Below are 25,366 nucleotides of genomic sequence, written 5' to 3' on the forward strand. Positions count from 1 at the left end.
TTTGACGATGGCGTGCTTATAAATAGCCTTGGATTCGTCTTAGAAGAAACACAAATCGTGAATGCGCGAATTCACTGCTGTGCAAAACCAGCACAGCCAAGACGAGAGACGATTTGCTCTCGCTTCACTCGCAAGTTCGTTCTCTCTGAGTTTCTTTTGTGCAGATTGCTTAAGATTTTATTTCAATTTGATTTATTGTTGTTTCTATGGATTTGAGTACACATGTCTGTTTGTGATTGAGATTTGGAGTTAAAGATGCAATTCAGAGTAATGATTTGAATTTTATTTATTTTGTCTGCTGAACTTTCCTTTGTTTAAGTGATCTTTTGATCTTTTGATTTAATTTAGTTTTAATTTTGATTACTGACGAAAAAACAGAATAGACGTTAATTTGTTGATTAAATAGTTTGAGCTAACAATGGGTTTTATTGCTAGCTCATATGTAATAGCATAGACCATTGTGATGAGCTAAGTATGCATTTCACATTAAGCATGCAACTCTTTCTTTGGAGAACCTTTTATAGAATGGGAAGTGGGAGCGGGGTTGGACTTACAAATCCAAATACGCACCTTATTTGATTATGAACACTAGAGTTGGCCATTTTACAAATTCATTTTGTCTAAATTCTTAAACATGTAGATTAACTTTTAAAACTTAAAATTAAAATTTTTTGCTACGTAGCCTTAGAGAGTAGAGACGCCATATTAACATGTGGGCTTAAGAAATGCATGCAATTTGATGACTTTTTTGTCATAGGTGAAGAGGTTACAATTACCTCACATATTTTAGTTCAAAACTTTGTTATACAACTAATTACTTTAATGCATTTTTTAATTGTAAGGTCATATTATAAGATTCAATAGAATAAAAAAACAAATTAAATTTGTTAATCAAATTAGAAAATCAATTATAATTCAAAGAGCGTTTAATGTATTTAACTCAAAATCTTATGAGACAATTTTACAAACTCAAACTAGCACTAGACTATGAAAAATTATGATATATGATTATCAAAAGGAAAAAAAAAAATTAATTGAAAGAAAGCCAACGATGGCCATTATCATTTATCAAGCATAAGGTCCAACGAAACGGCCCATAAATTTTAAAGAGTAGGATATTCTTTTTATCTAGATTTTAGTGGTCATTTTATATAAAGATAAATTTGTTATTAAAATTTCTATTAAATGATGCATGAGAAAATATAATAGGAAAAAAATTGGGTGAGGCAGTTCTACTTCTACCACCTTTATTATATTGAGGTGGTATAGACTATAGATTAGGAGGTGGGCATAAGAGCACTCTTTCATGAGAAAACCAAACATGTCTGAAAGTAATTATTAACATTATGAGATGACTTTAGCATTCCCCATTTTGTTTGAAAAATATTTAAACTACGGATCCCAAATTCATTACCTAAAGAATTAAGCTACGGATCCCTCTTTGTTGTGCCTTTAGGCTGAAGATACTTTAAAAGTGTAGCCACAGCTAGAGCCAAAAACACATTTTATAACTTTAAGATATTAATTATGCAAAAGCTAATTTAAATTTCAAGGTGTTACAGGCTACTTACAGCTACTCCAACCAGCAACTAGCTAATTTGCCACCCCACATCCAAGCTAATTTGCTGTGGAACCAAGCAGTTAGCTTCCACGCTCCAGAATAACACAATGCTTCTAAAATCTAAGAAAGCATTGCTCTCTTATTTGACAAGAAGCAATGGCACACATTTGCCTATCCCAATCATAACAATTCCCAACAATTAATACTGAATTTTCAAAAGGAATCAAACAACATATAGGACATGTATATCATTTTGGTAGGAAGCTGAAAATGAGAGTATATCATTTTCACAGAACAAGTGAAATGAGAGCATATCAGAAGCAAACCTATCTTTTACATTCCTCGAGGGAAAATTGTTTCTCATAGGACATGTATTGCCAATTACAAGCCACTACTGTATATATTCAGGAGGTATAAGGGAAGAAAAGAAACCGAGAGCAGACTGTAATCAATGATGATATGTATGCCAAAAGCCAAATCAACATAATCAGAACTGTCTGAGGAAATTGAGGGGGGGGGGGGGGGGGGGGGGGAAATCACAATAGCAACACACAATTTTCATGCAAAACAAAGTCCACAGGATGCTACACTAGTATGAACACTCTGCCAGATTCTGAAGACCGGAATCAGGGTACGATGGCAATATCTTTGAAGTACTCATGCTCAAGAGCACTCCTGGCCGTAATCCTTTTGCTGGGATCCAAGCAGAGCATTTTCTGGCACATAAAAAGGCAAATACTTTAATGATAGAAAACCAAACTGCAGTAGATACTTTTATTATCGTGTTAAACATTCATTTTCTGCTCATGTATCAAGCCCACTAGAATTTTCTAGATGTCAGTGGATTGGCAACAAAGGAGGGAATGAGTGTCAAAAATGGACTCGGTAAATTTTGCATTTGAAAAATCCACTTAAGTCCTCAAGTTGCTGCAAAATGGACTCATTAGAAGAACCTAATTATATCTGGAAGAAAAAAATGGACAGCAAGAGTCACCAATAGGACCTTGCTCCCAGGCTATATCCAAGCCCAGGAAACTTTATTTTTTTCAAATTCGACTATTGAACAATGAAAATTAGGGTGCTTCTCTTTTGACAGCTCAGGGGGTAAAAAAAAAAGATAAATAAAGGAGCCTCATATCACAGAATACTTTTCATGAGGGCAAGAATCCATTAGAGGACAAATTTGTAATAAGATAGTCAAGGGCTATAGCACTATCATCTTGTCTCTCAATCAGAGAAGACTCCAGTACTCCCAATATACCAGTACTAAAAACTTTGTGGGACCAGCTAGGGACTCATGTAATACCCACTAATTAAATCACAGTGCAGATGTACATACTGAACAATTTTGCCCTATTGAGGTGCAGAAATGAACTTACACAGAGAAGATCAAGACCAGCTGATTCAAGATTTGGAACTACAGTTGCCAAGCCCTGCAAAGTAAAGGATGCTTCATTTAATATTTTCAATAACACATAGGTTAAAGATTTTATAATGAGAGTAGATTTTTTTTTCAAAAAAAAAAAAAAAAAGAAAAGAAAAGAAAGAGTAGATAGCAACGCACAAAGTACAATTACCTTAATAGGCCACTTAGGAAAGGAAGACTTATAATCAGGCAAAGAACTCACTCCAGGCCATGTATCCTCATTTGGAGTACCCAAGATTCTTCATATAAAAAGCAACAGTGTGAGTATGATAGGATGAGTTACATGGTTTACAGACATCTGGCTGCATGTCTTCCAGGAAAAGGAAAAAAGAAGGAAAAAAAAACATGGATTTGGTTGGGAATCTTTCACCTAAATATCTTGAACAATTCATCAATCTCAGAGTCCCCAGGAAATAAAGGTCGTTGGTTTACCATCTCAGCAAAAATACAACCCACAGACCACACATCAACTGGAGTAGAGTAATGGCGTGATCCAAGCAATATCTCTGGCGCTCTGTACCAGAGGGTCACCACCTACACAGTACCACCAAATAATTATTAACACATACCTAGCAGTAATATGAGGACTGAAGATGTGATCGTCCAATGATCACAAAATTTTAATATGCTGAGATAATAACAAATAACAAAGGTATAAACTTATCCTTCATCATAATTACCTTTGTCCCAATCATATAGGGTCAACTAAATAAATTCTCTTCCCTACTTTTCTATTATATTCAGAATTTCCTATTAAATCTAATTTTTCATTTACATTTTTTTGGTATTAACTAGTCTTGCTTTGGTTATAGGTGGATCTAGTAGCCTACATTGTATATGCCCATAGCATCTAATCCTAACCACTCTTATCCAGAGACAGAGCCAAAATAATTACTTGGGGGCCCAAAGTGTATGCAGACAAAATTGTATACAATCATCATTACCACTATACAAGGTTGTTTATGAATCAAAAGTATCTAATAACTATAAAACGTTTTTTTTTTTGTTAATGAATAAGAATTCATTACCACATAAAAATGAAAACCAAAAGGCTTCAAAAAGAGGAATCATTTATATTGGCTCAGTATTATCATAATCCTCTTTATATATACTATACAATCAAGTATAACATGAACATTATAAAAAACGGAACTAAACAAAACGAAGAATATTTAGTATCTCACAAATATTCGCTTATCAAACTACCTACAGTCCTCAACCAAAATTATATCACTTTATATCAACATTAAATTTAAAGCACACACAATATCGCTCAAACGTTAACCTACCAAACTACCTAAGATTGCTTTTAGAATTTCTGATTTCATTACATATGATTTTTCTTGAAGCAAAGCAGTTCTGCATCATATTATTGGTACAAACTGCCACATCCTTTCTTCACTTTCTGCTGCTATTTGATTAAAGAGTGAAAGGAAAGAAAATTGATCATAAACTATTGCAACTAAATGTCCTGATCTACTAGAGAAACATTCAGACCTCATGAGTAAATGTCCTAACAGGAATTCCAAATGCCCTGGCCAGTCCAAAATCTGCAAGCTTTAATGCATTAGTACGACGATCTATCAGCAGATTCTGGGGCTTCAGATCTCGATGAAGAACTCTATGTGAATGACAATAAGCAATGCCTCGGAGAATCTGATAAAGAAACATCTGCAGAAAGAGGACATGACCAATTCAAATTCCATTATAAGATTATTATTCCAATAATTTATTGACAGAATCAGGATAACAAAAGAACAACTTCAAGCATGATGTAAGGTATTCTCAGTAGGAACTAGAAGCAAAAAACATAAGCATCAGTGCAGCACACTACATTGGGCTGCAAAGTATTTGAAATCTGCTTTAAAAACTAGGAGAAAAAGTACAAAATAAAATAAATGACAAATGCAAAAGCAGGCAGCTAAATAAGAAGCCTCCAGCGGATAGCCCTTAAAATTTCTATTTTGAAAGTGATATTTCTTCAAAAACAAAAAAGTTACAACCATATCTAGTTTCATTACAACCTCTCTAACGTCTCCAAAAATTCACGAGGCATGACAATTAAGGAATGGCCTGCACCTGATATGAAATGCTATAATTTGCTGATCAAGTAACAACTCAACGAACACCAAGTTTGTCATTTAAAGGTTTCTAAGAGTAGAAGTCTCTATAGCACAGAATGCACGGACCATCAGGAAGCAGAAAGCAGTCACTCACTTTTATTTGACGAGGATCCTTTGCAAATTCAGGAGTAGAATCCATATGTTTCTTCAGGTCCAAGTCCAGGTACTCAAAAACCAGATATAAACGCTTCTCACTGTGCACTACATCCTGTAACCTGTCAAAAAATTAAAAGTATTTGTTACATATTTATTCCCTGATAGACAATAAATAATAAACATCAAATATGAATAATCTTGCAATGTAACCAACCTATAAGGAAATATGATAGATGCCTAAGAAACCAGATTTAAAATGTTTCCAATAAGTTAAAATTTGTCTTCTATGCAACTACATTCTAGTAGCCGTTTAGACATCTCTATGAGGATCCACATTGCATTTACTTTATTTTTGGGGGTGCCCATGTTGGGCAATCACCGTTGGTTAGACACCAAAAGAAATGCTACTTTCCTGGTCAAGCTTGGACAAGCCAGGAAAAACAGCATCCTCAGAGTGAAAGGATAGAAACAGTGACTAACTTGAACCTCAATCATTCTATACTTTTAATCTTTATGATACATTAGATTTCCATAAAAAAGTAAAATAAAAAATAAAAAGAATAAGATTGGAAGAAGCACATGCTACAACTAAAAGCTAAAATACAGTCCACCAAAGAAAATATTAACTTAAGATCAAAGTATTAAATGCATAAGGCCTACTTTTCATCTCCTTGATAACAGGTATTACCTTTAGCAGTTATCTGATTCACAAGAATTGAATGCCTAAACATGTAAATACAAGTTGTCAATCGGGAAAAATCAACAATATAGTGACCAGTGAGGGAAACAAAGAAAAGAAACCATGCACCTGTTCTAACACTCTCATAATCATCTCATATGTCACACTCCTTAACTGATAAAATTAGTCCCACCTATATGAATGCAATAAATACCTGACAATGTTCCCATGCTGCATTTCTTTCAGGAGGGAAATCTCCCGTATAGCGGTGCTTGGCACTCCCTCATCTTCCTGCTCCAAGCGAATCTTCTTCAAAGCTATAGTCTGATTAGTGGTACGATCACGAGCCTTGTAAACCACACCATAAGTCCCCTCACCAATCTTCTCAACTTTCTCGTACTGCACAACCACATACAACAGAATCGCATAAAACAACATTGAAATACAAAAAGAAAAATCAAAAGCCAAAACAATGAGACACCCATCACTAACCTGGTCCATCCAGTCTTCTCAGCTCAAATTCAATCCTTCAAAGCCTAAAGAAAACAGAGTAAACGACTTGATTAGATGCAAGCAAACCATCCCAGTCTACTTTCCCTACTATAATCCTAAATTGTGTCACCCTTTTCCAAAGAAAACATATCTTGATTATTCTCACATTCCTTATTCACTGGTGTTACCACTAAAACTTGCAATTACTTCAAATTTCATTTTATATAAACATATATCATTTCTTAATCACCCAAATATTACTATTACAATGTATTACAGAAAAAATCAATTATCAATTCAACCCTAAAAAAATCTCCATTTCTTGACGATTCATTTCAATTCCAAGCTTCACTGAAGCTACATCACATTACATTACAAGTTTGGCCAACATTAGATCAACTCGCACCACATTTCACAGATCAATTACCAGTAAAAACTCATCAAATCAGTTAATAGCGCGGCTTAGTGAGCTCGATTCACAGCATTAAGCATATACATTATTATGCAAAGAATTTCAAGAAACAAAAAAAAGTAAATGCATAATAAATACTTGCCGGAGTCCTCCTTACAACCTCAAGGTATGGCTATCACTGCAAACCCTAACTCCGATTCCTCTCTGTCTCTCTCTCTCTCTCTGTTTCTCTCTCTGTGTTGGTGTGCAAGTCCCAAATTGTAGAGGATGGAGGAGGATGAAGAGAGCCCTAATTGCTTGGTAGGACTCCTTCGGCTCGACCACTACTTCAAAGTCTTTCTTCTTTATTCATTTCTTTTTTCATTTTTTTTTTTTCGTTCCTTTTCTTGATTATTTACTTGTGCACTTGTGCACTTGTGCCTATAATTCTATAAATATGATTATTGCATTGTGAATAAAATATAAATAAGTAATTTTTTTTTGTTATAATATAAATAAGTAATTGGGCGAGTGAATTAGAGGATTTCTTTTTGGGTGGAAAATAAATTATTAGAAGATGCGGGTAAAATTTTTTTCATGTGAAATTTAAAAAACTTGAAATAAAATTGGAGGTAGAAATTTAAAATAATTTAGTAAACAAAAGTAAAAGGTACTGAAAAGTAGGATGAACGGTCTAAAAATAAAAGTAGAATGGACATTTAACCGATTAAATCGACCAAACTGATCTAACCAATCAAACCAAACAAGACAATTTGGTTCGACTTTTATACATCAGAAGAGCTTAACAATTTATAAATCGAACAAACCGCTATTTGCATATTTGTATGCGTTTGAACTATTTGTAAATCTTCTAAACTTTCTAAACCAAATAGGCTTTTTTTTAGTATTATCACAACCCTTGCATATTCATTTCCTTCATCTTCATTCTCTCTTCACAACTTTATTCTTCTTTAATATATTTTTTTCTATTCATCTTCATCTCTCAATTATAATGTTTTTTGTTTTGTTGTCCTCTGTCCCCAACCCACTCAAACCGACCAAACCAAACAAACAATGAATATATTGGTTTGATTCGACTTTGGTTTGGTCAATTTTAGTTTGGTTTGTGGTTTTGACAAAAATCAAACTAGTCTAGATTGTGCTCACCTCTATTGGAAGGCAAAGAAAAATTGTAAGTGTAAAATTTGTATCTTGACATATTTTCTTGCCCAAAAGTTCATTTTGTTGTACAATCTAAGATAAAATGTGTTTTGCATACGTTTGAGTGTCTTTCAAAAATCTTAATGAGGATTTAAAGATTGGTGAAGAACGAAGCTTGAAGACATTATGGATTCTCAATGCTAACCAAACCCAATACATTCAACTTTTTATTTGCATTCAGTTAGAAGAAAAAATATTTTCTTTCATAAATGTTCGTATGATTAATCATCTGGGCATAACGACAAGTCACGCAAGGCTTAACATCATGTCGTTTGGGCCTAGGCCCAAAAGCTAAGCCCCTCCTAGGCATCGACTTCTTAGGCCCAAAGATTAAGCCATTCCTGGACTCCTGGGCTCCTAGCCCCTGACCTCTTAGGCTCCGACCCCCTAGGCTCCGGCCTCCCAGGCTCCGGCCTCCTAGGTCCTAACCTCCCAGGTTCCGGCCTCTCAAGCTCCAGTCTCCTAGGCCCCGACCTGTGTCGAATCATTCGGATCCATTAGACAGGTGACACGTGGCGCTCCTACAGTGCGAGTAATTACAAAGGACACGTGTCATCACCGGATTGGTTGACATTCTTCCAAAAGTACTATAAAAGAGGTACTTTCTTGTCACAAAAGGACAATTCAATTATTACTATACTATTCACTCACTCTGCTCACAAATTCTCTGAACACTGACTTGAGCGTCGGAGGAGGTTCGGCCGGTACCACACCGGTGCCATTCCCGCTCACTTTTGTGTACTTGCGCAGGGTGCTTTGGATACTATTCTTTCTCCACCATTCACTAGTCAGACCCAGTTACTCGTTCCTACCCCATTTCGACGTATCATCCACTCAGTGGTAGGTCAACGGGTCCACGTGGTTTGACTCGACGTTGACTGCTTCACCATTTTTCAGCATCAACAATAAACTACCACATTTTCTGAGTACCCAAACACGATGGTAGTTCATCATGCTTCATTGGAGGTAGACTCAGCTAGTTGTTCCTTGTGAGCTTGGATAAGCTACCAAATCTAATCTATTTGGTTTTAGATTTGATAAAGGTTTATTTTCTCTCATGAACTACTACATTTTCTAAGTACTTAAACACTATTGTCGTTAAGCCCTTGGGGTTAACCCAAGTGGTGAGGGTGGGTGGGGTAAGGGTGGGATTAGGCTAGGTTCAGAGTTTGATTCCCTCCAATGTAACAAAAAAAAAACTATTGTCATTCGTTATTGTTTATTGTAGATAAACTGAGCAAGTTGTTACTTGTGAGCATACTTGAGTTATCTAATCTGATTCATCCAATTTACATCTACATTTATTTAAATTTTATCTTGTGCCTCATTTTGGTAATGAGATGAACAAGTGATGACTCGTACCTTGGGTGATTGACATTCAAGAGAGGATTTGTGCCACCTAAAAGATAAATGAACCAATGAGGATGTCATACGAAGATTAATGGAATAGTTAGAGGTTTGACTATCACTTTCGGTTAGTGATTGAGTATATAAATCCTATTTGTATCTACTATATTAATTTTTTAGTAGATTTCCTTTTTGGACTAAGGTGTGATGAATTTTTTAATGTCATTGAAGCATACAGTACACACATATGCTCTGACTTTTAAAACATTGGTCTTGAGAAGTTGCTTTGAAGCGCTTTAATGCTCCGCTTCTCCAAAGCGGTAACCAATTCGTTCTCTCCCCAACAAGTCTCCCCCCACCCATTAAATTTCACTTGTTTGCCCTCCGGCTTGAGGACTAGCCCCACATAAGGCTAGTTATCCTCTAAAGTTATATCATACTTAACAACATGGTCCAAACACACAATTGTATTATTCCATAGAGCAAGGATTCTAGTAGGTACAAGGTACTTCCATCTATCTCTTCCAAATTCAATCAACAATGATTGGGGAGAGAGTTGTACACACATAATATATTGCAATTATTTGAAAAAAAAACACAAAACCAGTCACATTAAAAAGCGCATTCATATACTTACCAAACGATACTTGATTGCGCATAGGGTTCATGACCCCTTGATCACTTTAGTTCAAAGGATGCATCAGAATAATTTTTCTCCAATAATTTCAACTTACCATAAAAAAGTAATTAACAAGGTCTTCAAGATAACATGCTTACCAACCATGGGGATATGAATCCAAAATCAATATAATAGTTTGCTTTAAAGTTTGCAGTTTCCCAAATAATTGATGAATAACATATGATAATCAAACTTTGACAATGGTGTTCCTGAAGCGAATGGCCGATGCATCGCTTTGAAGCGCACCTATGCTCCGACTTTTAAAACACTAGTATTGAGTATTGAGAAGTTCTAACATTTTAGGCCATGTTTAGTACGCTGTATAGGATAGTATAATTTGGTATAGGATTGTATAGCATTTGTATAGTATTGTACTATATAATATTTTTCTTAATACCATCAAGTGTTTATTATTGTACCTGACTAAGAGCTGGACAAAATTATAATATGTTCGGTGTTGTAATGTATAGTAACAGCCAAACAAATCTTTATTTTATGAACCATCCAAAGCAATAAGTTAAAAAAATTATCCAAAACTTCAACAGTTAAGCAAATCTTTGTTAGAGGACCATAGAACACCTATTTATCTAACAACATTTTGTCAATCTAATGACATTTCAACCATCAAATTAAGAGGTCCAAAACATCAACATAGTCAACCAATACGGCTCCTTCATGCAAAGAACATACACATACTCCTCCCTCATCGGACCTTCCAATATCACGAAGATCCTCTCATTATGTGTCTTTTCCAAAATCAGATTCAAAGCATCAATTTGGTAGTTTATAGGCAAGCTTATGTTCCCCAACTCCGCAAATATTTTCTACCTATCTTCTGGTCCCTTTAAAAAAGCTAGTTGTGATGGCTTTGAGTTGTTCAATAGATTCAACAACGGCTTCTTTACACACTTTAGCCATTTCAGTTGAACCATCATGAGACCGCTTCCTCAATCGGTTAGTAGAGATTGTTGAAGTTGAGTTCGTTCTTTCTAGGCAAAAAAGAAAGGAATTAATTACTTGATTCAACCTTGTTCTCTTCATTGTCATTAACGTTCACTTCATTGGCCATCTCAAAAGGAGTTTGAGTTATTCTCCCGGTTGCTCGATCTTTCTCAAAAATAATTTCTAATCTCTCATATATTGAAATTGATTTTCCCCGCATCCCTTTTGCATCCTTGTTAGACCTAACAAACGGGTCGTGTTTTGCGGGTTCAAGTCAAACCCGACATGACCCGTTAGTGTTAACAGGTATACACGACACAACCCATTAACCTACAGGTGGCAAAAAGCTCAATCCGAACACGACCTGTAAAATAACGGGTGAACATGACACGAATTGTTTCACCCGTTAAGAAAAAAAAATTAAAAATCATATTACAACACAACAACAAATCACAACAAATAAATTCCAAAATCTGAGTGAAATCACAACAAATCACTACCATATTTCTTCTGTTCTTCGAAATATGAGTGAAATCAATTCCAAAAGCAACAAATCACAACACTAATGAAAAGATCATGTTGAGAAGAGAAGAACCCAGGCCACGCCGACGACATTCGCTACCATCAGGGTCGCTGGAGATCAGCGGAGGAAGGCTGCCGGTTGGGCTTTGAGTCACGATCTGGGTTGAATGTCCAAATGATCTAAGTACACCATTCGATTCAGAGCAACAAGGAGATGAAGATACAGGTGATGCGACTCACCGCCATCTCCGAAATTGTGAGATAGCCTGCAGAGATGAAGACGCAACTTGATTTTAATTTAACTTTTCAATTAAGTGCTTGGGAAAATAAAGATCAAAGAGAGATAGAATGGAAGAAGACGAAGATCATGGTGGTAGTCTCGCCGAAATCCACCACTGGAGTGTGGTGATCTGATCGGAGATAGAGAAAGAAGATAGAGATAAGAGACAAGAGATAAGAGAGAAATAAGAAGGAAATAAGAAAGAGAAGAGAGATTTGAGATATGGAGTGAAGGTAAAGAGAGAGAAAAATGAAACTTAGGACTGTTTTGTTAAATTAGATGTGATAAAATGACATAAATATCCTTATTCTTAACGGGTGACCTGCGAATTCACCAGACACGAATCGTTATCTTAATGGGTCACTAATGGATGACATTGATATCAACCCGACCCTATAACCTCAAACCTAAACCCAAAAATTTGTGTGTCGTGTTATTGGGTCATGTGTGTTTTTGCTCGGTTTAATCCTTGTTATGCTGCAAAGAAAACAAAAAAATTTGTCCTTTGAACTTGTCTAGAATTGTGGTCACTGTTTAGGTGCTCATAATGCAAGAAAATATTTCAAATTCTAATTTATTACATCATAGGTATGAAGTGTGTACTCCACTAAACCATAGTGGGTTCTAAAGAGAGCGTTTAACATTATTCATATAGGTCCCAAATTTCCAATACAAGACAACACCATACCCACACAAGCTCAAAAATAGTGACTGATATATAGCCATGTAAATATATCTGGATCATTTTGAACATTTTCACTTTGAAAGAAAATTCTCACTAATTAAAAACTAATACAACAAATGAACTCTAGAAATTTCTTTTCCATTTTCAACAAGTAACAATAAACTCTCTCTTTTGGTGTGAGCAATTTAAAAGGGAATTTGCTGATGTGGCCTATATACAAAAGATTTACTTTCTCTCTCTCTCTTCCACATAGAAGTCATACTCACACAGATGCCATAAAAGTGAAGTTGTATTCCTCACAATGATGTCTACCATAGATTGGCATATCGTGCATCAATAACAATGGGTTTTGGGTTTCAAGAGGAACATGTGTTTTGTTATCAACATTTATGATCATTGTAGTTATCATATAGTAAGGAGGGCCATGTGAAAAGTTAAATAGCACAATACCACTAGTATTGATACAAAAATAGATGCAATAGGATACTCATCTCTATTCTCTATTAATATTGTTTCTTATTTCCATGTCTTTTAATTGATTATATGACATAGTTTGCAATAGTAAAAGGAAAAGGAAAATCCATAAAAAGGACAGCACATATTAGTTGAAAGTGAAATTTCATAAAACAACACATAATATTAGGCATTCATAAAAAGGAGTATTTCATAAAGAAGAAAGAAAGAACGAAACTAACCTGCACATATGCCTCCTATATTTCATCATTGTCAGCCTCAATGCATTTTTAAGCATCATTAATTTCATCCAAATCCACTGTTGTTAATCATTTCACAAATGATCTCATGTGTTTTTTTCCACTTTCTCATCCTAGACTCAATATGTGGATGATACCTTAAATTGGAATTTGAGCATTTCTCATTCAAACACTTCTTAATTTACACCATAGTTCTAGCTTTAAATTTCTCATTATCATCGCATACCACGATTAACAGCATCCTCAAGTAAAGTTAATAATGTATCTTCTTCACGTTTTTTCCATACCCGTCAACTTTTTTTTGATTGACTAACTTGTCCATCTTTCATTCCTATACAAAATTCATATGATTAAGTGATCCATATTAAAGACATGAGCTCTTTTAATACCTTCCTCTTTAATACTGTTTACACTCATATTTGGTTTTGGGCCGGATCAGCGGCCAAGCCCAAAGTATTTTTGACCAAGCCCAGTTTAGTTCGACTAAGAGTCCAGAAGATGAGCCCAAGTCTAAGAAGAAGCAGCAAAGCTGGAAGGTTCCTAGTTGGTTTTACCAAATTATCCTTAATGGACTAGGAGAACCAAATCAGGCAAGAAAAGTAAAAAGCCCTTGAGCGTGAAGGAAAAGCAACGTAGATACCAAATTCAAGTATGGAAAAGGATTTCCAACAAGTTAGGAGAATGATCACTATATAAAGAGGCACTAAGTACAAATAATCTCTCTCTACAACCTTTAATCAACACAACTTACAACTTCAAAATTTTCAAGATCATTAAGATTTTCTCAAGCTTTCAAGCTCTTTTTTTTTTTTTTTTAGCTCTACTAGGGTTTCATATTGTCCTTGGTATTAATTTCTTTTAGTTTCGACTATTAATTTCATGCTTGTTTGTCATGATATTTATTGTTAGAACTTCCATTGTTACTCAAGTTCAAGATAATCAAATCACATACACTTTTTTCATTAAGATCCATTGTTTGACCTACAATCCTATTATTTTAGAACCTTTGATCCGTACGTTTGATTTCACCAACATAGTCATTAAAACCTAATATTACTAAAGTCCTTGAGAATCAAAGCAGGAAGAACCTCGACAAGTCATTGTTCCTTACTTCTGACAATTGTTTGAGAAAAGGTTAGATATATAGTTCGGCGCAAAACATGAAAAACACATTCAATTTTTGCAAACAACTTCTCAGCCGAAAACAGTGACACGCCCGCAAATAAATTAGGACTGCAATGTTCTTTTTAGTTTTCTCGGCAATTCTCGTCGTGATTTCTGAGGGTAACAAATACATTCCTCTTTAATACCTTCCATTCCTATGCAAAATTCACACGATTTTTTTTTACCAAACAAATTCACATGATTAAATGATCCATTAAGTGTTGTAATACTAGAGTTTAATGTCAATTCCTAACCCACTCATTATACATTTCCATTGTCAAATTATTCCTCCAAGTAGTTCATTGATCTGAAGTTTCAATGACATCCTCATCTTGGACACCTTAAACACCTCCGGTTTTATTCAATTCATCCTCCAATGGATCAACGACCATCTCGCCTCTAATAAGATTATGTAATAGCTAGGCAGCAAACAGTAATAGTAATGATTCTACACTACATATTAATTGGAAAAAAAAATGATGGACTTATCAAGATGGCCCAACGCATCTTAAGTAGTCCAAAACACCTTTCAATTACATTTCTTGTTGCCGCATGCTTCATGTTGAAATACTCTTGATGACTAGAAGGTGCTCTTCTATCCCCCAATTCTAACAAATGATATTGTGTTCCTCTATGCGGAGCATAATATCCTTCACCATTAGTGTAACCATCATCCACAACATAGTAGTGCCCTAATAATTAACAAATCTTATGAGTATCATATCAAAAGTTAGTATTACTACAATTAGAAAACTCTAGAGCCCTAAAAATTAGAAGTCTTTTCTTAAGATATTTTGCTTATATTGTTATCAGTTGATGTTGCTTATGAGTACTTACGAATACGTCAATGCTTCTCTTTCTCGAACCCTTTTACCAAGCTCTAATTCTTTAACTGATTTTCATATCGAAGTCAATTGAAAAAATTGTAGACATGTAGTGATTTGTATACTATAAATGTTTCGAGAGTGATTATAGTTGTAATATTAGTTATAAGTCAAGTCTGATACAAAAATCATTACCATTAGTTTGAGGTAGTCAAGAACTTAAAATTGGTGAGCTTTGCTTAGTACGTGTAAAGTAAGGGTGGGCATGGATCAGTTTGGTTCAGTTTGTGCCCAAACCGTAGAACAAATGTCTTTGGTTTGAAGAATTTGTAGACCAAAGCAAACCAATTGAAGTCATTTTGGGTTGGTCAGTTTGTATGGTTTGGGCTTGGCCCAAATAAACGTTTAAATTTAGGCCCAAAGTCAGTTTTAAGGCTCAAAAACAATTTTAAGTCTAGTATCTCAATACCTTAAAACCTTACGACCCAAACTCATTTTAATGCCCAAGTGCATCATCGATAGTTCAATACACTAAAGGAAACCATTTAAAGAGTTAATTACACTTACATCCCCTGAGATTTATCGTCTTTTCACATACACCCCCTGGGGTTTCAATAATTACACATACACCCCCTGATATTTCAAAATTGTTGCATATAACCCTTATAGTGAGACGAAAAATAATGAGAAATTATGCAAAAAAACATGCTAAGGGGTTAAATAGCCTAATAATATTACTCAAGGTGTAAAATCCAACCTCAATACAAATATTTTCTTTTTTATTTACTTTTTTTTTTCTTGTAGGGGGTTATATGCAACAGTTTTGAAATCTCAGGGAGTGTATGTGTAATTATTGAAACTTCAGGGGATGTATGTGAAAAGACGATAAACCTCAGGGGGTGTAAGTGTAATTAACTCACCATTTAAATTTAATAACTTAACATTATCATTACATCCATAACTTCGTATTACAACTAGCTTAGATTAAAACCATTATCATCAATAAGACAATAGTTTAAGTTTCATACATCCATACTAAATTTAAAACCAATAGTCTAAGTTCTAAATTCAAATGGAAACCATGAAAAACAATCAGAGCAATAAAACAACGACATAAATAGTCTAAGCAATAAGCATTAAAATAGAAACAACTCAAAATGGCAGCATAAACGTACAATCTTTTAACTCTTCATTCTTCAAGTCTTCCAACTCCACTCTTCAAAATCATCATTTAACAATCAGCATCCCATGCAAATTTGAAACATGGACATCAAGTCAATCTTTCATCAATCAATTGAAAAATATGAGAACTTAAAACAATAAACAAAAAATGCAGCTGATTTGAAACTGGACAGAAACTTATATATAGCTCTCAACCTTAATCAATGTCTTCCATGCTATGATTGCTGCCCAACTTGAGAGCCCACTTTTGCACATTTGAAAAAAAAAAAAATAGAAACTACAGCTTATCCAAAGAAAAACATAAAATCTACTATTGTTTATATGAGGGTGTTAGATGTGTCCCTCCAACTAAAGCTTCAAGGAACATCAAGTCGTAATTTGAAATTTTGATGGTGCCTTATACAAAGGAAATGTTTTAGCATGCAACTAATTGTGGCAACATATGAAGGGCCTCCACCATTATAGCGTCTACAACACGCCCTCCGGTACTAAAAGCAGACTTTGGAAGCTACTGTTGAAACCTGGACAATAAACACATCCCTTGCCATCTATGCCATAACATAATATTTAGTCATATTCTCCTTCCACCAAGCTAACACATCAAACTTATCATCTTATACAATTTTACCAGGATCACACAAGTACTTGTCCACCTCATTCCTAATCTCAATAACATCATGCTCTTTTCTCATCTGTGAGAACCTTTCACGCCTTCTACACAAGTGACTAATAGGCTTATCACCATTTTCAGTATTGAGCTTAATTTATAGTATATTTTAATCCTTAAAATCATACATTTTAGTCATTATCTTTTAGCAGTTTTAGTATTTTATTTCTTATTTTAATTATTTAATTAATTATTGGGTAGTATTAGTTTTTGTTTTATTTCCTAGGTTTTATGTATTTTCTAGATTATATTTATTTTATTTTAATTAGTTTATTTTAATTTTGTAGTTTTTTCAAATTAGAAAGCCCAAATAAGAAAAGAAGAAGAAAAGCTCAAAAGAAAGAACAAAGAACTAACCCAACCCAAGAGAAGAAAGAAGAAGCCCATTGTGTTGGCCCAAGCCCAAGAAGATGAAAGGACACACGCCAACCCAGGGGAGTCGGACAATCACACGGAAGGACCAAAAAGCCCCTGAAAAGGGGGTCACGTGCTCTTTTTTGACATAAAATCCGAGGGGATATAAACGAGGTGCTACATTGCAAAAACAATTTAATATAAGGGGTACATTGACTCAATTGTTTTAAGTGGTAAAGTGAAATTGGATGCAAAAGTCAAGTGAGTAAAGTGCAAAAAAACCTTCTAAAAAACTAAACATGAGAAAGTCATGGTGCATGACTTAAAACTAGGCCGTCGAGCCTTCGACTAGGAAGGATGAGCCATCACCACCATTGTAAGTAGACAACTTCGTAAGGTTTTGAACACCCAACCGGCGTTATCTCTCAACAATCAACACTACTTTTTAATTTAAATTAAAATTCATTTCTTTTAACACACAACTTAAGAAAATCAAATAGATTTCTAATCTAAGTGTGTGCAAAAAATGTAAGCGATAAACAATTCATATGAATGAGTTTATAAATGAAATGACAAGTTTTATCTAGCAACCTACAAGATTGACTTTTTAAGCCATTTACCGTTCTAGATAGATTCTAACGAAATTTGTAATCTAAAATGCGTATCTCTAATCATCACAAGAATTACTGTAAAAGCAAGACTGAGACAATTATAGACCGGTAAGTGAATTTATTCACATAATTTTTCAATATGTAGTGTCAAACTCTTTAGGCATTTGATGAAATCTAAATGAGATGGCTTGTGTCGAAGAAATTCAAGCAGATGCTAGTGGGGAAAATCCTAGTAGAAGATCCCTTTCGTTTCTCTTACTCTAATATTATCTCATTTAAAAAAAAAAAAAAAAACTTATAATATTTTCACATGCAGGTAAATCTTATACGTACATTAAAAGTTTGTTAAATCAACGGTTGAGATGAAGCCAGACAATCATGTCGCATCACATCCGGTCATCCCCCATCCACTAAAAATTTTCTTAATCCTTACCCCAAAAGTAATTAATAAAGCACAAGTGTGCCCACTAACAAACAAAAGCAGAGCAACCCTTCATCTTCATCTTCTATTTTCAACTTACCCAATTCTCATACACTCTTTGACCGACCAAAAGACAAAAAGAGGAAGACATTTCTTGCTCATCAATCCGAAAGTCTCTGAAGAGAGATTAATGAATTTGAGGTTCATGAATCCCAAAAGTCGGAGAAGTTACCGCTGAAGCTGAAAGATTCTGAGAAAGATTGTACTTTTTCTCTCTGGCCAATCAGAACGATGGTATTCATATACAGTAATTTCATGGGTTCCCAACAAAAGGTTTGAAATTCTTCTCCGAATTCTCAATTTCCATGGAATTCAATTCCCGATTGCCTTGATCTCTGTTTGCTGCTATCCATTTGTATGCGTGTTATTAAGGTTGTTATAACGGTTATGGTTTCCCCAATTACACTGTGATTGGATGTGTATCACTAGGGTTAGAGGGGTTTTCAAGCTCATACTATAATCTTTATTCAATCATATAAAAGGAAATTCGAGGGTTTGTAGCAGTGAATTTCAAAATGCAATCTCGGAGGCATGATAATTTCAATAAGCAATCTCCAGCTTCTAGATTGGGTGCCAACCACCGTTATGATGAATCGGGTCCTGACCCGTATAGTAGTAGTAGTAGTAGGAGGAGTAATATGCGGGGCGAGGCGACTGATCGGCCTATTAGGAGGAGTTTGAGCCCACACGGATTGCCACGGGATGGGGGTGTGAGTCAAAGGACTGATTCTATTGAAAGGAAGGATTATGGTTGGCATTTGGGTGGTGGCAGGGTCGATCCGGTCCCGCGGAGGTCCAGGTCCAGGTCACCACTGATGCCTTTTGGTGACTTGCAGAAAAGGCCACATTTTGATGAGGGGGTGGGGGTTTTGCGTAGGAGTTATTCACCTCCAGTACTAGCACCTGTTCCTTTGGAGTTGCGACACAGACATGAAATGGCTGAGCCTGGAAAATATAGTGTGAATGATGATTTGAATAGTAGACGAGTTTATGGTTCGGAGCATAATGATTCTAGAATCAGTAAAGAGGAATTGAATGAAAGCAGATTGTCAGTTGGTGGTAAAAATGGGAAGCTGAGTCAAAAATCAATGCATACGGAAGATGGTGTGGTAAGAGGATCAAAATCTGTGTTTATTGAAGATGACAATGTACGAGGAACATATTGGTCACCTTCAAAGCTGGGTCCTGTGTTAACTCATGGGGAAAGTGGTGGCCACCTACCATCATCACCACGAAGTATGAATACACGCCATTTTGAGCAAGAAAGACTTCATTATCAAGACCCTATAGCACTGGATAGATTACCAGTTACAGAATCATACAAAGAAGGTGAGAAACCCATTTTTCTTTCAAGGGATGGTTTGTACCCCATGATGTCAGGATCTCATTCGAAGGAATTTTTTGGTAGCTCCTCTACAGGGATAAGGAGTGAATTTCAGGATTCTTATCGGGATGGCCTGCACTTATCATCTTTGGATGAATCTTCAAGGAATAGCCGGAAACTTACAGATTCCTTAAGCATTAATGCATATAGGGAAAGGCCACTAGTAGATTCTTCTAGAGACCCTGATTCTGGGCAGAGGAACCTGACATTTTACCAGAGATGTAGTCCTACTAGAGGTGCTCATGATGATTATTTTTACCCCAGATCAAGGGGAATGACAGTTGATGATCGTGGATATCCATCTGATGACTTACAAAAAATGATGCCTCCACGAGCACTACGCAACTATGATCATACCCGAATGGTTTATGATCATGGAAATTTGTCAAGACCTAGTATTATGCACCCTGTTGTGGACAGAATTGATAATACTGAGGATTCTTCTGGAAATTCGAGAAAGGGCATTTTTCTGACTAATCATACTTTACAAAGGCAAGCACTACCAGACTACCCTGATATAAACAGAATATCAGATGCTTCAAAGCAGGGTGGGGAATATTTGGGTTCTGGATGCACACATGTCGAGTTTGGAAGGAGAATGCCACAAGATTATGAAATGTTGCATTTTGGTGCATCACAAGATCGTCAAATCTCACATCTGAAAGCAGATTATGGTTTTGAAAGAGATGCAAATCTGAAGTTTCAGGGCAGGCTGTCTCCTGTGTCTAAATATGATTCAGAAATGCATAGACATACTATTAGAATGCAGAGTATGAGAGAAGAGCTTGGAATATATGAACCATCAGATAGGGTGCTCAAAAGAAAATATGGTAATGAAGATGATAAAAGTATGCATAATCCTAGAACAATTATGTCAGGTAAGTGGAATACGTCTAGAGAGCTCCAAGATTTATATGATAGTGGTGAAGAGTGGGATGATGAAGATATAGGCTGTTTGTATACGTCTGCATCAGCGGGATTTGACCATAATGAATACAGTATGGCTGAGAGGACATATGCCAGGCTAGACCATCATGATAGATTTGCATCTGATGATTGGTTGCCATCTCAAGACTCTTTGTCACATGCTCAAAGGCATTCCGTGAGATTTTGTAAACATGGTGATCAGTATATAAAGGGTCATCGAAAATCTGGTTATTTAAGTAGGCATAAGTCACACCATGTTGATATAAAAAGTGGCGTTCATAAACACCACAGAGTTTGGAAAAGAAATGATTATTATCTTGAGGATGCGCATGCAGGTGATGATAATGATGCTATCCCCTCAGAAAATGGGTTGAACTCTGCGGATCCTGAGCCATCCGAGGACTCTGAGGAGTTTAAGCAACTGGTACATGAAGCCTTTTTAAAGTACTCTAAAAGGTTAAATATGAACCCAGGTGTTCGGAGAAGATACACTGAACAAGGAAAGGCTGGTACTTTGTTCTGCATCGTATGTGGCCGAAGGTCTGTTTTCTTTTCTGTGTCGTTCTTTCTAAGTGGGGCATCTGTTATCATCTTTTCATTCTGGAGTTTTTATGGTATTACTCCTATAGATGCAGTCAACTGAGTTTCAGTAACTCTAAAGCTTAGTTACTTGGGTTTTCTTAGAACTTTTACATTATCAATAATTTAATTTTATTGTATAGTTGTTTGGGTAATGTTTAGAGTTGGATGGTGAATGGGAATCAATTCGGTGCAAGAGGGCATGAATCTTTGGCGAACTCCACAATGTTAGTAAAACCATTAAAGTCGTGTCATGATGCTACTTCAAGTGGCTTTTATGACGTTATATATTTTGAAATTTAAGACTCTTGTTCTTTTGATTCTGTCCATGTTGTTTGTTGGTTAACTGCCTACTAGTAGAGAATGGTGTCTGTGGAGTTGTTCATTCACCATTCATGGTTGAAATTTCCACATAAAGTGGCTTTTTCAGTGGGAATGACACCATTTAAATGATAAAAAAAGGGTCATAGTCCAGCAGATAATGATAATAATAAATTGCAGATACTTTGGGTCATAGTTTTAGGTTTTGGTGTTGCAATGAGAATTTACAAATTTGATTATTGTTTGATGTGGAGGGATATTATGGACGTATGGCATTTTGAGTCTCAAATGCGGCGGTTAGAAGGAGAAGAGTGTCAAATGGCTTGGCTTGAAATGATTCATTTAAATGGCCTTTCATAAAGTGAAAATTGGTGTCTCATCCAACACTTTGGTGCAGTGATAGTAGTAGCTACAATAGCCCTTGGGGCTAGCCCAAGTGGTGAGAAAGAGGGTGGAGAAATTTGTTAGGATTAGGATAAGTCAAAGGTTCGATCTCTTCCTGTGTAACAAAAAATTATGGTAGTAGCTACAATCTTAGGCATTTTGGTATTGTGTTGACATCCAGGTCGAAATGGGTAGAGGATTTGAGTTGTATTTACATATATTCATGTTCATATTAAATTATAACTCTTTAGACAACATATAGCATGCTTTACATGTATTAGACAACAATGGATATGCCTCATAAGCTGCTTGAAAGTGCTAATATGTAATGCATGCAGTTGCATATGTACCTATAGTGGGTAAGAAAGTGGAAAGAAGGTTTTGTCGTGGAAGTTTGAGTAATAGGCTTTGTGGGATTACAATATGTGCGAGGGTAGGTTTAAAGTTCTCTTTCCCAAGAGCACCAGAGTGATCTAAGAAGTCAGTGACATTGAGATCAAGCGTTTGGTTTTCTGGTTGAGAAGATAAACAAGTTTTGGAGACCAGTAATGATTGGATAACATACTGGTTGATCCTTCGTGTGAAGTGAGCTGCTTATATTGAAATGAGTATTAACCTGTAGTCTGTTAGAATTCTTTTACCAAACCCAAGAGATTGTTAATTGACTGTTAAGAAATAGGGGGATAGTAAGCTTCCGTGACCAATTTTATTTTTTAATAGTACGATCTTTCTGGCTACAGACATTGGAAGACATTGGTTGTGGGGTTCTTGAATATATAGCCTTCTTCCAATATGCTATTGAAGATAATCTGGAGTTTTAGAAAAGATGATTGGAACCCAAATTATAAATAAGAAAATGCTATAAAGCTTTGAGGGGTGAAATTAAGAAAGCAATTATTCGCAAAAGTTTTATCAAGAGTAAGACGGGCATTGGTTTATTTTGTTACCCTCCAAGTTTGATGGGTACTTGTACCTTTATGAGGATCTTCTGTTGTGTCAGATTTTGTCTTAAATTTGATACAAGTCTGCCCCAAGTCTGATAAAAGGAGGCTGTGGTAGTTTGTAGCTGGAATAAAGCTTTTTCACATCTTATGGATGTGCTTACTTGATATGAAGGATCGTTAATGCCTTGTAGCAAATGAGAAGTGAGATGATTAATTTAAATCAAAAAAGTCTAGCAGTTTAGGGTCGTTAAATAGTATTTGGGTTTCGTTTCCACCATTGATTTCTGCATCAAACTTTTTTATGAAGCTATGGAAATTTTTTTTTTGTTATGTGATAATTATTATTATGTTTTGGCCTGAGTTTTATGATAATTATTAATGCATGACATTTGTGTATGATATCATTTAGCATGTTTAAATGGGATACCATTGATGTTTCTACCCTCTTTATTTATTGGTAGAATGATACTCACGAAGAATGTGTTCTTTTGCAATTGTTTATCTGTCTATGCTGTTACAGATTGTCAAAGGATTTCATGGATACTCAACGCTTGGTAACACATGCATATATGTCTCACAAAGTTGGTTTGAGGGCACAGCACTTGGGTCTTCTCAAAGCAGTTTGTGTTCTGTTGGGGTGGAGTACTGTTGTCCCCTCTGACACAGTCACATTGGTTCCCCAGGTCTTGCCCCAGTCAGAAGCTTGGGCTCAGAGGGAAGATTTGATTCTCTGGCCACCACTCATTATTGTTCACAATATTTCTATGTCAGACAACAATCCTGAAAGTTGGAAGGTTGTAACTATTGAGGCCCTTGAGGCTTTTCTAAGAGGTGAGTGACTCTGTTTTCTTTTTTTTTGGCCATTGAGCAACTCTGTGTTTTAACTGTTTGTAAATAATCCAACTGTAAAAATTTCAGGACACAGTAAAGTGATCAATATTTGAGCATAAATTTGATGTAAAATGAAGGAAGTGAAACTAGAAAATAAGAATAAACTGCATCATGTTGTATGATCCAAAATTGTTGACATGCACTATTTGAATTAGTGACAACATTCAGGTTGTGTGGATATGTATTGGCTTCAAATTAGTTGGGGATAGAATAACAATTATTTGTTCTGAATTCCATCTTTTGGTTTCTCCATGCAATGGCAGGTAAAGGTTTAATCAGAGGAAGAATCAAGCTGTGCCTAGGTAAACCTGCTGACCAAAGTGTTATGGTGGTGAAGTTCTTGGGAACCTTTACTGGGCTTGGGGATGCAGAGAGGATTCATAAGTATTTTGCAGAACATAAGCGTGGCAGAGTAGATTTTGAGCGAGCAACATCCAACAGTGGAAAAATCGTGGAAGCAGGAACACAGGGAGACAATGTGGAGGAGCGATTTCTATATGGGTATATGGGGATTGTGGAGGACTTGGATAGGGTAGATTTTCATACCAGGAACTGGTGTGTGATAAAGAGCAAGAAGGAGATTCAAGACCTGGCCAATGCTCCTGTCAAACCTGACGAGAGGTAGCTCATAGCCATGCACAAACACTAATTTAAGGATTATGCTTTAGGTTTACCTTCCTCGAGGAAAACGAAAAGAGAACAGAAGGGAAAATATTTGAAAATATCATGTAAAAATTTAAGTCACATCCAGTTTTTGCTTTCAGTGCATACTTTTATTGAACCTATGGAAAGTTGAATATTTTTCTTGTTAGGCCTCTTGCCTTTATATAAAGGTTTATTCACGTCAATGCTCCTGAAAGTAACTTCGATTTTTAATTTGTCTCCTGAAACTTCATTCATCCTACTTTACTCTCCAAATTTTACAAAATATCATACTTCGTTAAGTCTATCTATGAGTCTATCTATGAGTCTGTCAAAAAAGTCTACGTGGCGCTTATGTGGAAGGAGCAATAAATTGTATAAATTGTCACGTCAGCTTTTGACGGAGCTTGTAACGGATTTGATGAAATATGATATTTTGTAAAGTTCGGAAGGTCAAGTGGGAGGAATGAAGTTTTAAGGGGCAAATTGAAAATCGAAGTTACTTTCAAGGGCGTGAATAAGCATTAAGCCTTATATAAAAGCTAATTTACTATTTATGATTTGATATTTTGATTAGAAGGAAATGCGAATCGAATTATCACAATCTGACATGAACGTTACACTTGCAATGATTAAATACACGATGCTGCAGATGCCACGTTTGGGTGATTCAAGAAGGTTTGCCTTTGCAAAATTTAAACTTTGGTAATTTTTTTGTTTATTCTTTTAACAGATTGATGCAAATTACACTTGTCTTCCAAATTGCAAACCCAAAATGGTTGAGATGAGGGTTTCTTGTTCTACCATTATTCTTATTGTGCATTGTATGGCTATGACCCAACCAAACCGTCTAA

The 25,366-nt window shown here is 35.6% G+C and overlaps 2 protein-coding genes across 5 annotated transcripts; one reads left to right on the top strand and one right to left on the bottom strand.

Annotated features, from left to right (window-relative positions):
• Nucleotides 1–1,784: 1,784 nt before the first annotated feature.
• Nucleotides 1,785–7,159, bottom strand: CDC2 (cell division control 2). Of its 4 annotated transcripts, none has more exons than XM_086235226.1 (9): nucleotides 6,950–7,159; nucleotides 6,378–6,412; nucleotides 6,100–6,284; nucleotides 5,205–5,325; nucleotides 4,485–4,658; nucleotides 3,358–3,521; nucleotides 3,139–3,226; nucleotides 2,941–2,994; nucleotides 1,785–2,277 (listed from the first exon to the last, which is right to left on the bottom strand). In XM_086235226.1, the coding sequence occupies exons 2-9, from the start codon at nucleotides 6,384–6,386 to the stop codon at nucleotides 2,188–2,190; spliced, it is 885 nt and encodes a 294-aa protein (XP_086091352.1). In that variant the 5' UTR covers nucleotides 6,387–6,412; nucleotides 6,950–7,159; the 3' UTR covers nucleotides 1,785–2,187. The 4 variants fall into 4 exon arrangements, with proteins under 4 accessions (XP_086091352.1, XP_086091350.1, XP_086091351.1 ...); XM_086235224.1 differs by having other exon boundaries at nucleotides 6,378–6,421; XM_086235225.1 differs by having other exon boundaries at nucleotides 6,932–7,159.
• An 11,297-nt stretch (nucleotides 7,160–18,456) lies between these two features.
• LOC147291290 (uncharacterized) lies at nucleotides 18,457–24,833 on the top strand. Its single transcript, XM_086237578.1, has 3 exons — nucleotides 18,457–21,291; nucleotides 23,500–23,810; nucleotides 24,134–24,833. The coding sequence occupies exons 1-3, from the start codon at nucleotides 18,956–18,958 to the stop codon at nucleotides 24,493–24,495; spliced, it is 3,009 nt and encodes a 1,002-aa protein (XP_086093704.1). The 5' UTR covers nucleotides 18,457–18,955; the 3' UTR covers nucleotides 24,496–24,833.
• The last annotated feature ends 533 nt before the right edge of the window (nucleotides 24,834–25,366 follow it).

The sequence above is a fragment of the Dryas octopetala genome, chromosome 3 (assembly GCF_963921425.1).
Source record: "Dryas octopetala chromosome 3, drDryOcto1.1, whole genome shotgun sequence".
Lineage (NCBI taxonomy): Eukaryota > Viridiplantae > Streptophyta > Magnoliopsida > Rosales > Rosaceae > Dryas > Dryas octopetala.

Bases quoted from the DNA above. Each gene is read 5' to 3' on its own strand.
- CDC2 (XM_086235226.1), bottom strand. The intron at 4,659-5,204 runs GTGAGTGACTGC...CTCTTTCTGCAG, and splicing joins AGGATCCTCGTCAAATAAAA to ATGTTTCTTTATCAGATTCT. The intron at 2,995-3,138 runs GTAATTGTACTT...TTTACTTTGCAG, and splicing joins TTCCTAAGTGGCCTATTAAG to GGCTTGGCAACTGTAGTTCC.
- LOC147291290 (XM_086237578.1), top strand. From the start codon at position 18,956: ATGCAATCTCGGAGGCATGATAATTTCAATAAGCAATCTCCAGCTTCT. The intron at 21,292-23,499 runs GTCTGTTTTCTT...ATGCTGTTACAG, and splicing joins TGCATCGTATGTGGCCGAAG to ATTGTCAAAGGATTTCATGG. The intron at 23,811-24,133 runs GTGAGTGACTCT...ATGCAATGGCAG, and splicing joins CCTTGAGGCTTTTCTAAGAG to GTAAAGGTTTAATCAGAGGA.